Raw genomic sequence first — 17,030 nt, 5'->3', positions numbered from 1 at the left:
AACTTATTTCAAATTTTTGGTTTTTAGACTAGTTTGGCATTAGTCATTTTGAATTATAAATTAATTGAAGTTATTTGTACATAAAATTTTTGAGTCAATTATCATTTTCAATTAAAATGTTAATTTTTCTAATGAATGAGAATTGACAAAATAATTAAGAATATTAGTTTTCTCTTCTTCAAATGATATGTAAATTAATGAAAAAAATTACAAATTAAAAACCAAGAAACTAGGAGTTAGTTCACCGACCCATGAGAAGAGATGTAGAGAGTACAGCTTCTGTTGAAGAGGCAGGCACGTCATACATTGGAACAGGCATCTTTGCAGGAAGATTTGGCAATGCTGCTTCAAAATTAAGAACCTGTAATGCTTGCCTTATCGATGGCCTAAGATTGAAATCTGGGTGAGCACACCACAGCCCAACAGTTAACAAGCATTCCATCTGTTCTACATTGAAATCCATACCCAATCTCCCATCAGCAACATCAAGAACCCTTCCATTTCCATATGCTTCCCAAGCCCAACCCACCAATGAAATTTGTGATCTCCTCCCACACGCAATTTCCAGGGCTACTACACCAAAACTGAATACATCAGATCCTTTACTAGCCTTTCCTGAGCTAATGTATTCAGGTGCCATGTAACCAATCGTTCCGGCTAACCCTCTGGTCTTGAGGCATAGCTCATTATCCATAAGCCTTGCCAGACCAAAATCTCCAAGCTTGGTGTTGAAATTTGAATCCAACATCACATTGCTTGATTTAATGTCTCTATGCACTACACATTGTTCCCATTCTTCATGGAGATATAGCAGAGCTGAGGCTAAACCAATTGCTATCTTATACCTTACTGTCCAAGATAGCATATTTTCACTTTTAAAGAGATGAGAATCAAGACTTCCATTAGGCATGAACTCATAGATAAGAAGAAACTCACCCTTTTCATGGCACCAACCCACAAGTTGTACAAGATTTTTGTGCCTCAGTTTGCTAAAGATCTTCACTTCTGCCATGTACTCCTTTCTTCCTTGTTTAGACCCTTTAGAGACCCTTTTCACTGCCACACTTAAATTAGACAAGTATCCTCTGTAGACTCCTCCAAATCCTCCTTGCCCAAGTTTCCCTTCTTCCGCAAAGTTATTTGTAGCTTGAACCAATTCTTGATAAGAGAACCTCTTGGGCCCTATACCTTGCTCAAATTCATGATCCATGGAATCATCTGATTCAACATCTTCTTCTTGATTCCTCTTGTTTCTCCTCCAAGAAAATATTGAGATCAACCCACCAATAGCAGCAATTCCACCAATTGCACTGCCAACTATTATACCTATGCTCTTCCCACCTCCTCCTCTGCCAACTTCCTCTGGCTTGGATGGAATTTCAGTTGAGTTGTCTCGCTTGGATGAAATTTCAGTTGAGTTGAACTCCCATGAAAGAATGTTATGTATCTCCGTGAAATTACCGGTTGAAGATGAAAACCCAACAGTGACCCATTCAGGCAAAACCATAGACAGATCAATTTTATATGAAAGGGTAGCATCATTCCGATTGAAAACCGGATTATCATCATAAGTCAAGAACAAACTCAAATTTTGAGAATTATAAGTCACCCTCGCATTAACCTTGGATGCATTTTTAATACTTTTACTCAAAGTAAAGTTTTCTACTGACCTGATGGAGTTCACATTAATTCCTACATGATTATCACTGGGATCCCAATTGTTCAGATAAGTATCAAACTCAACAGCTACTATTGCTAATCCTGTAGTGTCGGAAAAATAACAACGGCTGATCAGCCCAAGGCACTCCCCCCCAGAATCATCTGGAACTTGAAAGCCATTAGGAGCGAGGAAGAACGCCAACCCATCGGCTCCATATGGAGGTTCAAGCATCGAGATCGAGATGTTAAAGGAAAAATGAGTATCAAAAACTGCAACTTTGCCTCTAGTTCGATCCCAGAGGTGCATCTCTTGGAAGTACACAGCTCGACCAACGCTGAAGTTACTATTTTTGGTGAGTGATAGAATTCCATTGGAGATGGAAGCATGGCCGGATAAGTTCAGGTTTTGAGGGTTTGTGAAATCAGGGTAATTGAATGAAATTGCATACAAAAAAGGAAGATGAAGGAATAACAAAAACCAGGATAAGACGTGATGGAAACTAGACGTTCTGAATCTGACAACCATATTGAAAGAAAGACAATAATATCAAGAAAAAAGATGTGAGATTTCAAACATTGAAACAATCGGGTATATATATACATTGAACTGATTTTTGCATAAAAAGCCGGCGGTTGGGCATTAAGTAATATACTTACGTTACATCACTAGATGTTTAATAAATAAACCGTGTAGACCATATGTCTTAACTACCACGCCAACGTTTGGTAAAAAAAAAAAATTAATAATAATAATAACAACTACCAATTTATTTGCGCATCAACTTTAGTTAAGTGGAAGTATAATTAGATTTTGAATTTAATAAATTATCCATCAAGTTTGTTTATAGACGATTTTATTTATAATATATGAATTTATTATAAATAAAATTATAAAATACTACCAATAAAAGTCTATATCCAAAGAGCTTTTAACTGTAGCTATTAGATCATATATTATTATGCTAAAGAGGTAAATAAGAAAAAAAAAATCTTTTACGTATGAAAAAAATTTAAAAAAAAAAATCACTTGTTCAAATTTATAATTTATAAAGAAAATTGTTCATATAGGGAGAGTTTTATATAAATAAGAGTTATTTTCAACGTTAATAAGTTATTAAAATTTAAATTATATTAAAATTTTGATATTTTAAATATTATAAAAAAAATAAAGATAATTTAATCAGTTCATAAGTTCACCCTCCTTTGCACTTATATATTTGTTTTTTCCGCAGCGAGTATTGTATAAAATTTAATTTTATATACATTTGTACAAATTTTTTATTTAATTAAACAGTTAAGTTTTAATAATAATTTATAATTGTATTAATTAAATAATTCTTAATAATAATTTTATAATTTAATATTATAAATTTGTAAATATTTAGAATAACGAAAATAATTAGTATAAATAAAATTTGATATTTATGTTGTTTATTAATTTGATTTTAATTAATTAAAAGTTATTTTAAGTTATGGTAATATCCTCTCTTTAGTTTAGTCTTTTATTTATTTATTTATTTATGTGAGCATGAGCCAAACTCCGCCTAAGTAGTTTGCACTTAGCCGGTCCCAAGCCCGGATAAAGGAGGAGAGTTGCGGTAGGTGACAACCAACATAAAAATTTTGTCACACCTCATGATATGGATTCAAATGATATAAACGTTGGGGCATCCTCTACTTACAACGCGCTACATCGGAGCCCGGGTGTAGTGAAAAATATGCAAGGGTGTAGGGCGTTCACCGAAAGCGATGCGCCATGCCAGCGCCCAGGTGTGGTGTTAAGTGAGCAAGGGTTCTCACATCATGGACGGGTGTGGGTAAAGAAGTTAGTCCACAGGAAAGATAGTAGAACAGATAGTGAAACAGAACACAAGATAGACATAGAAAACAATAGAAGATATCATAGAAAGAGACCAATTAGGAAGGAACAGGATAGGAGGAGAATCAGGGTTGGTACTTGGAATGCTGGATCACTTACAGAAAAATTAATGGAGCTTGTGGATACCTTGAAAAGGAGAAGGGTGAATATTGCTTTCAGTCAAGAGACTAAATGGGTAAGAGAGAAAAGCAAGGAAGTTAGTAATTCAGGGTACAAACTGTGGTTTACCGGAAAGGAGAGAAACAAGAATGGAGTAGGCATAATCATAGACAGGACATTGAAAGACACTGTAATAGTGTGAAAAGAGTAGGAGATAGAATTATACTAGTAAAGCTAGTACTAGAAGGAGAAATAATAAATGTAGTTAGTGCTTATGCCCTACAAATAGGACTAGATAGTGAGAGTAAATAAAGGTTTTGAGAAGATATGAATGATTTAATGCAAAGCATATCGAATGAAGAGAATGTTTTCATTGGTGGAGATTTGAATGGGCATGCAGGAAGTGATAGGTAAGGTTATGAGAATGTTCATGGAGGTTTTGGTATTGACAGTCGAAATGAGGAGGGAAAAAGTATCTTGGATTTTGCTATGGCATACGACCTAATACTAGCAAATACCTACTTTATAAAAAGAGAGTCACAGTTAGTGACTTTCAAAAGTGGGCAACATAGAATCCAAATTGACTTCCTCTTAACCAGGAAGACAAACAGAGCTCTATGTAAGGATTGCAAGGTCATTCTAGGAGAGGCTTTAACAAGTCAACATCGGTTAGTAGTCTTGGATATCAAGTTTAGGAACAATTCAAGTAAAGTCAGAAGAAATAGTGTAGCTCGAACATAGTGGTGAGAGTTCAAAAGAGTAAAGCAAGTGAAGTTAAAAAATGAGCTTCTCGAGTCTGAAGCATGGAAGCTAGATATGGAGGCCAATGATATGTGGATACAGATGGCATCAAAGATTAGAGAAGTAGCTAGAAAAGTACTTGGAGAGTCTAAAGGACATGGACCACCCTCAAAAGAGAGATGGTGATGGAATGAGGAAGTACAAAAGACAGTGAAGAGAAAAAGAGAATGGTATAAGAAATTACCTAAATGTGATAATAATGAGACATATGAACAGTACAAGATAGTAAAGAAAGAGGCAAAAAAGGCAATTAGTCAAGCAAGAGCACAAGCCTTTGAAAAGTTATATGAGAAACTTGGAACTAAAGAAGGGGAGAAAGATATTTATAGATTAGCAAGGAGGAGAGAAAGGAAATGTCAAGATCTCAATCAAGTTAGGTGCATTAAGGATAAAGAAGGAAAAGTGTTGGTGAAAGATGAGGACATTAAAGAAAAATAGAGAAATTATTTTAATGATCTTTTTAATAATAGTCAAAATGGTAATAGCGTGAATATAGACTATAGAACAATAGAAAATAATGTGAATTATACTAGAAGGATTAGATCTTTAGAAGTAAAGGAAGCACTTAAGAGAATAAAAGTGGGTAAAGCCTGTGGACCAGATGGAATACCAATCGAAGTGTGGAAGTGTTTGGGAGATATGAGAGTGGCATGGTTAACTAAATTATTTAATAAGATTCTAAACTCAAAGAAAATGCCTGATGAATGGAGAAGAAGTATTTTAGTATCTATTTTTAAAAATAAGGGAAACATATAGAGTTGCTCAAACTATAAGGGAATTAAACTCATGAGCCATACTATGAAGTTGTGGGAGAGAGTTATGGAGCATCGACTACGTCATGATACTTCTATCTCTCTCAATCAATTTGGCTTCATGCTTGGTTATTCAAATATGGAAGCGATCTTTCTCATTACAAGCATGATGGAGAAATATAGAGATGTGAAGAAAGATCTACACATGGTTTTTATTGATTTGGAGAAGGCTTATGATAGTATTCCAAGAGATGTCTTATAGAATGTGTTAGAACAAAAGAGGATATCTATTAGGTACATACAAGTGTTGAAAAATATGTATGAAGGAGCAACTACTATTGTGGGCATAGTAGGAGAGGACACAAGAGATTTTTCGATCCCAATTGGATTACACCAAGGATCAGCTATAAGCCCTTACATTTTTACATTAGTTTTAGATGAATTGACGAAACATATACAATAGAGTATTCCTTGGTGCATGATGTTTGCGGATGATATTATTCTGATAGATGAGACACGAGAAGGAGTCAATAGAAAGCTAGAGCTTTAGAGAAGCACTCTAGAGTCAAAGAGCTTTAAGTTAAGTAGAACGAAGATAGAATACATGCATTGCAAGTTCAGTGAAGGCCAAACTGGTGATAGGGAATGGGTTAGTTTGGATAGAGTGGTACTGTCCCAAAGTAATCACTTTAAATATCTCAGCTCAATCCTTCAAGTAGATGGGGGATGTGAGGAGGATGTTAGTCATAGGATTAAAGCCGGATGGTTGAAGTGGAGACGTGCCACAGGAGTTTTATGTGATCGCAAGATTCTCAATAAGTTGAAAGGAAAATTTTACCGTACAGCCATAAGACCGGCTATGTTATATGGTAGTGAGTGTTGGGCACTGAAGGAGTCGTATGCGTCTAAGATTAGAGTTGCAAAGATGAGAATGTTAAGGTGGATGAGTGGCCATACTAGACTAGATAAAGTCCATAATGAGAATATTAGAGAAAAGGTAGGAGTGGTGCCAATTGAGGATAAGTTGAGAGAAGGAAGATTGAGGTGATTTGGTTATGTAAAGCATAGACATACGGAGGCTCCAGTTAGATAAGTAGAGCACATTAGGTTAGAGGATAGAAAGAAAAAAAGGGATAGACCTAAATTGACTTGAAGGAGAGTAGTACAACATGACCTAGAAACATTACACATTTCTGAGGATTTAACCCAAAATTGTGTAGAGTGGAGGAAACGAATCCATATAGCCTATCCCATATTTTTGGAATAAAAGCTTAGTTGAGTTGAGTTGTATGTGAGCATGAGCCAACTTTTTAACATATTAAAATGTCATCATATTTTTATTAATTCAATATTTGTTCCTCTATTTGTAATTTATATAGATCATATTATAAATAAATTGAATATATATTTTTTAATTTTTGGATATCCCTTTCTTTAAGTTTTCAAGTTGATTTAAATTCAATAAATCTTGAACTTGGCGGATTCAATTTTGATGGAATGGATTAAATACATTTAAATGACTTATAAATTAGGATTGTAAATTATAATTATTTATAATATAAATAAATAAATTGTATTTATTAAATTAATTAATTTTGAAATAGGAAGTATAATAGAATTTGAAATTAAAAAAATCTATCAATCAAAGGTACATTTCTTTGTTCCATTGCCAATCTAACTACTTGGAAAATTGCCATTTGTTTCTCACAACATTATCTAGAATTCAAGATCAAAGAAAAGTAATTAAAAAAAATTAAAACAGGATTTGAAATTAAATTTATTTGAATAATGTTATTAAATACATAGAAATTATATTAAATCTAATTTTTATATGAGATCATTTGTTTTTAATGATTACAAGTCAATAATAAATACAACATTGATGTTGGTTAGGACTTAAACTTTGTTGATATTATTATTATTATTATTATTATTATTATTATTATTATTATTATTTAAGTAGTATTGAAATTCTAATATTGCAAATAATTAAAATGAATAAGGATATTTTTGTTGGTTCATAAGTTCGCTCCTTATTCGTATATTTATATTTGTTATAGATAGATAAATTGATAAGACTTGTTAGAATTAGAAGATAGACTAGCATTTATAATATGAGAATAATGACAGTTTCACCATTCTTAGGAACAATGAAGGTGCCCCCCTTTTAGTATAAAATAATAATAATAATAATAATAATAATAATAATAATAATAATAATAATAATAATAATAATAATAATTTTTAAAATCATTTTTACACTTGAAAAATCATTTATCAAATGTTGACAATATTAATATTAATTTTTTTAAATAAAAATAAAATTTAGATATTTTGTCATGTTAAAATGAAAACAAGTGATGACATTAAAATTTAATGACAAATTAAACAGTATTTACCTCAACTTCAGGAACTTCAGATTCTTTTGCCCCTTGCTTCTTTTTTTTTTATTGGCTCATGTGAAGTCTGATTATCAACTTCTTTCCCACTCCGCAACACTATAGCACTCGCATTTTCTCTGGGGTTCACGACTGTTTGTGATGGAAGCTTTCCAGAACCTTGAGCTTCCAGCTTACTCACAGATGAGGCTAACTGACCAATCTGTCTCTCTATGTTTTAAATGCTATTTTTGGTCTCCTGTTGAAACTGTTATGTATTGTTAGCCAAAGCCTTAACAATTTCATCAAGTGACATACCTTGATTTAAGGGAGGTGGAGGTGGTTGATTCACTTGTCTCTGCTGTTGGTATCGGTTTTGCACCGGTTGATTCCCATAACTCAAATTGGGATGATCTCGCCATCCTGGATTATAAGTACTAGAAAAGGGATCATACCTACGTTGTGGCTGTTCATAATGTCCTACTGCATTAGCATGTTGCATTGATTCATCCTCTTGTAACGCAGGACACATGTCAGTAGCATGACTCGAACCCGAACAAATCCCACATACCTTAACAGTTTGCATATTCCCTACAGCTAACTACCTCACCAAAGATGTTAAATCAGAAATCTGTTTCTCAAGGTTAAATGTACTTACCTCATTAACCTTCATAGGTGTGTGATCCATTCTCATTCCAAACTGCTGAGAATTTGCTATCATGTTAGCAATCAGCCTCCTTGCCTCTTCTGGTGTCTTGTCAACCAAAGCTCCTCCACTAGTAGCATCTATCATACTGCAGTCCATTGGTAGAAGTCCTTCATAGAAATACTGAATCAGAAGCTGCTGACTTATTTGATGATGGGGACAGCTTGCACACAGTTTCTTAAATCGTTCCCAATACTTATACAAGCTCTCTCCAATGTATTGTCGGATGCCACAAATTTCTTTTCTTATATTGGCAGCAAGGGAAGCAGGAAAATACTTCTTCAAAAATATTTGCTTCATCCCATTCCATGAGTTGACAGATCCGGAAGGAAGGTAATACAACCAATCCTTAATTGTGCCTTCTAGTGAGAAAGGAAAAGCTCGAAGCTTGATTTGATCCTCTGAAACTCCTTGAGGTTTCATGCTGGAACACACAACATGAAATTCTTTTAAATGCTTATGTGAATCCTCACCTGCAAGACCATGAAACTTAGGCAACAAATGGATTAGTCCAGATTTTAACTCAAAAGCAACATTTAAAGCAGGGTATTGAATACACAAAGGCTATTGATTTAGATCAAGAGCAGCCAACTCTTTCAAGGTTCTAGCAGCCATGGTTTCTTTTTCAAAATTTGAATCCAAATCCGAATATGAACTTAACCCCCTTAGAGATTGGACTCCTTCAGATGTACTCGGAATCTGCTTAGCCTGCTTAGCCAATTTTCTCAACTGTTTAGGTGTTTTTTCTACTTCTGGATCAAAGATCAACTCACCAGATTGAGAAGTTCTTATCATATATAAAAAGAAATCAAAGTAAAAAAAGAAAAATGACTCAAAACCCTAGAAAACAATAAAATTTGGCCTCAAAAGGGTGGGGCCAAAGAATCCTAAGGATTGATTGGTCTTGATCACAGCGTCGTTTCCTTCAAAATAGGTATGGGCTGCCCTCCGAATTCAACCAAACTTCTTAATGAATAGTAACACCATAAATTAATTTTTTTTTTCTTTTCGAAAACCTGAAAACAGCAACAACTCACAAAACAAAATTAATAACAAAATATCTAACACCAAAAACATGAATTCCAATAAATTTCAGTCCCCGACAACGGCGCCAAAATTCTTAATGGTTGTCGAATCCACCAAAATTTAAATTAACTGAAATTACCAGCTATAAATTATTTTCTGCAGCAAGTGGTAAATCCAGGTCGAACCCTAGAGACTAAATTACTAAAATTTCATGCACTTGTGTAAAGAAAGAAACAAAGGTTGGGGGAGAGGTAATTCGCAGTCCAAAGAAGAAATCAGAAATCAGAAATTAAGAACTAAAATTAAATATGAAACTCTCAAATTAAATGAACTTCAGTCCAAGGTAATTCTCATTCCAATGCATTGATTCGATCTTAGACAAAAGAAATACAGTTATCTCTTATTGAATACTTAACGTAGATTTACCAAACAGGGAGGTAAACCCCTGACTTCCCTATACTCATCAATTCGAGCCCAGCACTCTTGTTGACTCTAATTATTAACTGAATTGGTATTAAGCAATCCTCATCAAATTAATAACTGCTTTAAGAATAGGAAGTAGTTAAGCTGAACAATAATTTATGAAGCACCAATCATTTAATTCACCCAATTGTTTCCTTAGGTTATTATCAAAAACTGAGATCATAATCAATAAAACCTAATTGCTACTCATGTTCAATATTACACAACAATTACGGATTATGAAGATGAACTAGCAATTGATCACATCAAACAATTAACTAATAGGCCTTTTTAGCAAATCATTCAATAGATAAAAGACAATGAAATCAGAAAACAATAGATATTCAAAAGACATAAATTAAATTACGAACTTGGTCTCACAAATCAGGCAAAAGAACTTGAATCCCTTGAACTGAATTAAAAACTTTGCCACTCATGTTCATGGCTTACAGAAAATTAAAGAAAAAAATTTGAAGAAATCTAGAATGTGAATGGAGAGTGAACGAAATTCTGATCTTCCTCTGTGGAAAGGCTGCTCAATCGTCCCTTGTGTCGGCTGTTGCCTCTTCTATTTATAATAAATGGTCTAGGGTTAGGTTTTTAGAGTCTCTGTCAAAAACTGCAACTGGAGAAAAATCAGGACTGATTGTCGATGGATACATGGCCCGTGTATCACTACACGGCCCAGGGCCGTGTAACCTACTGGACCTGAATAGGTATATCTTGCATTGGCACAGAAGGTTACACGGGTCTCCAAGATTTACACGGGCCAAGTTACACGGCCCATGTACTTTATTTCTTCCTTGGTTCTCTAGATTTTTTCTGGCAGAATGTTACACGGGTCTGTAGTTGTGCTTACATGACCCGTGTACTTTGTTTCTTCCTCGGTTCTCTGTCCTTCGACCTTTCCAAGTTTCCTTCCACACTTCTATATTCTGGGACTTCACCAAAATCCTAAAAAATACAGCAAGAGTCAAATTAATGCAAATGTTGAAAATTTCTCCATTTAACAGAATTATTTCAATAACTCTCTAAACATATGCCTAATAGATAATTATACTTTAATCAGTTGAATTAGGCATAAAGATACCCTAGAAACATTAAATGTGATGGGAGTAAAATTAATAAATTATGCACTTATCATGCAGTTTGTAATTTTTTAATTTCGGTTTGATTCGATATAATTTCAATTTAATTCTAAATTTTTGAAATAATTTTATGCAACTATTTTCAGAAAAAAAAAACCATAATTGAATTAAAATTATAGTTTTGAAGTAAATTAAATAATACATCATATAATATATTTTTTAACTACTTCTAAATTATATAATCTTTTAATTATAAAGTACATATATAATTTAGGATTAAATATATTATATAATATAGTAGTATAACTATGTCATATAATATACCTTTTAACTATTTATTAATTATGTAATTTTTAACTATAACATATAAATATAATTATGAAATAAGTTTATATAATATAATAATGCACATAAAATTGGTAAGGTAATAATTAAATGTATTTATAATTAAAATTATTAAGAAAAAATAGAGAAATAAAATAATAATATAAATTTAAATTAATATAATTTTTATTAATTTAATATAATTTTTTAATTCAGTTCAAAACCATGTACAACCCTAAATGTACCCTACAAGTAATTTTTCTGATTCATTTGAACAGTTGGTCTATGGTTTACTCTGACTTTTCTGTATGGAAAAGAGTATTGCAAGTGGCCGTATAATGCAATTTGTAATTAAAAATAAAAATGACTGACTGCAAAGTCCATACATTTTGGCAAATAATTTTTCTAATTCCTTTGAACAGTTGGTCTTTGTGCGTGTCGGGAATTATAATGATGCAAATAAAATAAATAATCTTATATATAAAATTTAAATATAAAAGACTATTTTATTAATAAAATGAATTTTTAAAAATTAAATTATTTTAAATTAAAATAAATTAACGGAATTATCAAAACTAGCAATCAAGTTAAATGGCGTAGATTAATCTATTAATAAAATCAAACTTTAATTATATCCTGCTTTTAATATATATAAGGTTCAAATGCATTGAATAATATGCATTACATTACATCACTCGATGTTTGGTGAATGCGCTAAGACTCATTTTTCATTCAAACATTTTGTTAATAAATAAACTGTGTAGACTACTCTATAAAATGTTTAATGAATAACATCCGAAAATATGAATAGAAATCGCTAAATTTGACATTTTCTTAAAGCGACGTTTAATGAAGATTCTGAGAAAATTTTCACTAAAAAAAATTGATATCTTGTATCAAGGACCCCACGGTTTACTCTGATTTTCTATATGGACTTGAGACGTGTGGTTTCAATTTCAATTTTAGTTCGGATCTGCTTAAAAACTAGAATCAAACTAAAATTTCTGTATAGTTTTTATTCATTTTTCATTCCATTGACCAAAGAAAAATTCAAACATTTTTTAATAAATAAACCGTGTAGACTGCTCCATAAAATGTTTAATGAATAACATTCGAAAATATGAATAGAAATCGCTAAATTTGACATTTTCTTAAAGCGACGTTTAATAAAGATTCTGAGAAAATTTTCACTAAAAAAAATTGATATCTTATATCAAGGACCCCACGGTTTACTCTGATTTTCTATATGGACTTGAGACGTATGGTTTCAATTTCAATTCTGATTCCTAATCTGTTTAAGAACTGGAATGAAACGAAAATTTTAGTATGGCTCTTTTTTAATTCCTTGGTATTTTAATTTCGTTTAAGTATAGCTTTCAATTCTTCTATTTCAGTTTATTCGATATGATTTCAATTTAATTCTCAATTTTTAAAATAATTTTGTGCAACTATTTTATTAAAAAACATAATTGAACTAGCATTAAAGTTTTGAAATAAATTGCATAATATATCATATAATATATCTTTTAACTATTTCTAAATTATATAATCTTTTACTTGTAAAGTACATATATAATTTAGAATTAACCATATTATATAAGATAATAATACACTTTTTAGCTATTTATTAATTATATAATCTTTAACTATAGCATATAAATATAATTATAAATTAAATATATATATAATATAACATTACACTTATAATTAATAGTTTTAAGGTAATAATTGAATGTATTTACACTAAAATTATTAACAAAAGATAGGGAAATAAAATGTAATAGTAGTTTGTATTTAGTTCATAATTACACACACATACATATATAACTATATTGAAAGTATATTATACATTTAAAAAAAATATAGAAATATATATATATAAATTCAGTTCTCAATTTGATATAGTTCTGATTCAATTTTAATTTATTCTGATTTGATTAATAATTAAAAATTATAATCAAATTAAAATATCAAAATAAATTTAATTCAATACGATTCTTATTAAATGAATACAATTCTTCAATTCAATTTGAGGCTCCAAAAACCGTTTATAGCTCTACCTGTAGGCTGCAACTAATTTTTCTGATTCATTTGAATAGTTGGTCTTTGGTTTACTCTGACTTTTCTATATGGAAAAGAGTACTGCACAGTCCATACATTCTTGCAAATAATTTTTCTAATTCCTTTAAATAGTTTGGTCTTTCTGCGTATAATGGTGGTTTCTTAAACTTAATACTAACAGTTTGGAAGCTGATAAGAAATTGAGTAGAGTTCACAATTCCACGAAATTTGAAAGGGATTTTCCTCTATTATAAATCAAATAATTATTGTTATTGATCTGTCTTATCTACAACAACTCAAACTTTTAGAAGTGCAATAGATAGATAATTGACCTGCAACGAATAATAATAATAATAGTTTGTAAGCTGATGAGAAATTCAGTGGAGTTCACAGTTCCATGAAATTAATAGGAAATTTCCTCTACCATAAATCAAATAATATCTCTGTGCGTTTTTATTAATCGCATTAAAATTTTTTATTTAAAATTATTTATTATATTTAAAAAATTAATGAGTATTAACTATTTTTTTAAATTACTCTTTATTTTTACTAAATATTACAATAAATATTTATATAATTTTCTGTGTAAAATAAAGAGTAATTCGATCAATTACTAGTATATTTTTATAAAAATGAGATAATTCAATCATTTTTATTAATTATTGTGTAAAATTCAAATATAATAGACAAAAATAGACAGAGTGAGTAATTATTACTATTTACATTAACTTATCTACCACCACATATACTTTTGGAAATCCAATAAGTAGATAATAGATCTGCAAAGATTTTTTAAAAAAGAAAATTATCTTAGATATTTTTTAATCATGAGCAACTTTTTATTTCTTTGAAATATTGAATTTATGTAAATTAAATTTTTTTTTAATTTTTTATGTACATATCCAAGCAAGTACACTAAGGGTTTGAATTGTTAAACAAAAAAAAAAAAGTAAAAATTCATAAAAAAAATATAAATTTTTTTAAATATTGAACTTACTGTTAAAATATATTAAGGCTCTATTTGATAATAATTTTTAAGATAATGTTTAATATTTTGACTACCTCTTTTAATTAATAGAAAAAGCTTTAGAAGCTGTTCAAGGGCTGCCATAGGTGTTCTTGGTGTGGACAAGCTAGAGGGACAGCATCTGGTGTCCTGAAGACGAATCTCAAAGGCGCAGACACGCTGCAGTGCATCAAGGGTTAGTGTAATCATTCTTGATTTAATCTAGGGTTTTAAAATTAATCTGATTAATTTTAAAATCTTAAATGGCAAATACAGATCCAAAAACATATTAAAAGAGTTTTAATATGTTGTTTATCATTGAAATCAAATAGATAAAAATAAATCTTGCATGATGCATGTGACCCTAGGTGAAAATTTTTGAATTCAATGGTATAAACTTGTGTTTTTCACGCTTCTATTCCTTCACGAGCCACGTACTGTAAATCTATGCACCTTTGGGACAAAGCTTCTGGTAATCTCACTGACTTCCAAACCCATTTCTCGTTCGTCATTGATTCTAAAAGCAAGTTCCAATATGGAGATGGATTGACTTTCTTTCTTGCACCTGAAGGTTCAAAGGTTCCTCCCAACGTGACAGAGGGCTGCACTTTAGGACTTACATTTGATGGACAACAACTAAACACTACAGTGAATAGTTTTGTTGCTGTTGAATTTGATATCTTCAGTAACGATTTTGATCCTTCAGGTGAACATGTTGGTATTGACATCAATTCTCTGAAATCTGTGAAAAATATTACTTGGTCTTGTGACATTAGGGGAGGGAAGAGAAATGATGCTTGGATTAGTTATAATTCTAGTACACATAATCTAAGTGTTGTTTTCACTAGAAATGACACTCAGGAGATGCAATACCTTAGTGTAATTCTGGATCTGAGGGATTACCCGCGTAACGCTACTTTTGGCTTTTCAAAGAAGAATAGAAGTTTTTATGCTACGCATAGAGTTTATTCTTGGGATTTTAGTTCAACTTTAGAAATTGATGAGAATATAACTATTCCAACACAGCCAACAGAAGCTCTTTACCCAATTTCGTATTCAAATCCCAAAGAAAATGGAGAAAACAGGACAGTACGGATGCTAGCAGTAGGGTCGGGTGTTTCAGCTGCTTTGGTTGGTCTGGCTGGCTTAATTTGGCTTTTTATCGTGTATTGGAGAAAATGTGCAGATGATGAAGAAGGTGGTCATTTCTTGGATGAGTTCATGGATGATGAATTTGAAAAGGGAACTGGACCAAGGAGATTTTCTTATCGTGAATTAGCTCGAGCTACAAATAATTTCAAGGATGAAGAGAAGCTAGGAGAGGGAGGGTTTGGTGGGGTTTATAAAGGATATTTAAAGGATACAAATTCATATGTTGCAGTGAAGAGAATATCAAGGGGGTCTGAGCAAAGGGTCAAAGAGTATGCAGCAGAAGTGAAGATCATTAGTCGACTGAGACACAGGAACCTCGTGCAACTAATTGGTTGGTGTCACGAACGAAAAGATCTCTCACTTGTTTATGAGTTCATGCCCAATGGAAGCTCGGATTCCCATCTTTTCAGAGAAAGAGCTTGTTGACGTGGGAGGTGAGGTTCAGAATTGCTAAAGGCATAGCTTCAGGATTGTTGTACTTGCATGAAGAATGGGAACAATGTGTTGTGCATAGAGATATAAAATCCAGCAATATTATGTTGGACTCAAATTTCAATGCTAAACTTGGAGATTTCGGTTTAGGAAGGATGATGGAACATAGAAAAGGTCTGCAAACGACAGTTTTGGCAGGGACTATGGGTTACATGGCTCCTGAGTGTCTCAGGACAGGCAAGGCCAGCAGGGAATCAGATGTGTACAGTTTTGGGGTGGTTGCTTTAGAGATAGCATGTGGAAGAAGACCAATAAACTCCATGGCTAATGAAGAAGAAGTGCACATGGTGTCATGGGTTTGGGAGCTCTACGGAAGAGGAAAGCTGCTTAAAGCTGCTAATCCTAGACTATGTGGAGATTTTGATAAGCAGGAAATGAAGAGGTTAATGATTGTTGGGCTCTGGTGTGCTCACCCAGATAAAAGTCTGAGACCCTCAATTAGCCAATCAATTCAAGTGCTTAATTTCGCAACTTAATTGCCTAGTCTTCCATTGCAGATGCCTGTGCCAATATACCTAAATACACTGGTGAAACTGTCCTCCTTTTCATTGTCTTGTGATCCTGATATCACTGAAGGACATCAAAATCAATCTTCAACTAATAATTACAAAACTATTCCTCCTAGTTACAATACCAATTACTACTCTTATCCATTGAATTAATGACTTTGATCATTTTTTGTTAGTGGATTGCTCTAATCAAGTTTGGAATGCTAAAGTCTCCCTTCTTATCAAACATCTGTTAAATTTTGTTTGAAATGATCAGTTTCATTCCTTCCCTGTTTTCATGCAGGAAGAGAAAGTGACATTTGCAAAATTGGGATATTAGATCCTGGAAATATAAACATAATTATTCTAAATTCTTGCTGAATGTTCCTGGAAAATAGCAAGGTGATCTTGGGAATTTTGTAATTGCTAAATGCCTCTACATTTGTGCTGCATCTGCTCTGCTTTGCAATCCAATGAATATTAGCATTATGATACATACATTTTGCATAGTCATTTAGGTCTAATTTCATAGCCATTTTATTTGATTATTAGTCACTTTTAGCTAATTTCATTAGTTATTTAGTTAGTTTTTCATAATTATCAATTTTGGATTAATTTGTAAGTTTTACTTTGTTTTGTAGGAAAAATGGTGTTTTT

At 31.9% G+C, this 17,030-nt stretch overlaps 1 protein-coding gene, 1 non-coding gene and 1 pseudogene across 2 annotated transcripts; 2 read left to right on the top strand and 1 right to left on the bottom strand.

Moving 5' to 3' along the window:
- Positions 1–210: 210 nt before the first annotated feature.
- Positions 211–2,219, bottom strand: LOC110671439 (L-type lectin-domain containing receptor kinase IX.1-like). Its single transcript, XM_021833911.2, has one exon. It carries the CDS (start codon positions 2,183–2,185, stop codon positions 242–244), a length of 1,944 nt encoding a protein of 647 aa, XP_021689603.2. The 5' UTR covers positions 2,186–2,219; the 3' UTR covers positions 211–241.
- A 6,200-nt stretch (positions 2,220–8,419) lies between these two features.
- Positions 8,420–8,526, top strand: LOC131173577 (small nucleolar RNA R71). The gene has a single exon (XR_009143893.1). It is a non-coding gene; the product is annotated as a small nucleolar RNA R71 (small nucleolar RNA).
- Positions 8,527–12,420: 3,894 nt separating this feature from the next.
- On the top strand, positions 12,421–16,547 carry LOC131172812 (L-type lectin-domain containing receptor kinase IX.1-like; annotated as a pseudogene).
- Positions 16,548–17,030: the final 483 nt, after the last annotated feature.

This window comes from Hevea brasiliensis, chromosome 14 (assembly GCF_030052815.1).
Source record: "Hevea brasiliensis isolate MT/VB/25A 57/8 chromosome 14, ASM3005281v1, whole genome shotgun sequence".
NCBI classification, from domain to species: Eukaryota; Viridiplantae; Streptophyta; class Magnoliopsida; order Malpighiales; family Euphorbiaceae; genus Hevea; species Hevea brasiliensis.
This window is presented reverse-complemented; position numbering and strand designations above follow the sequence as displayed.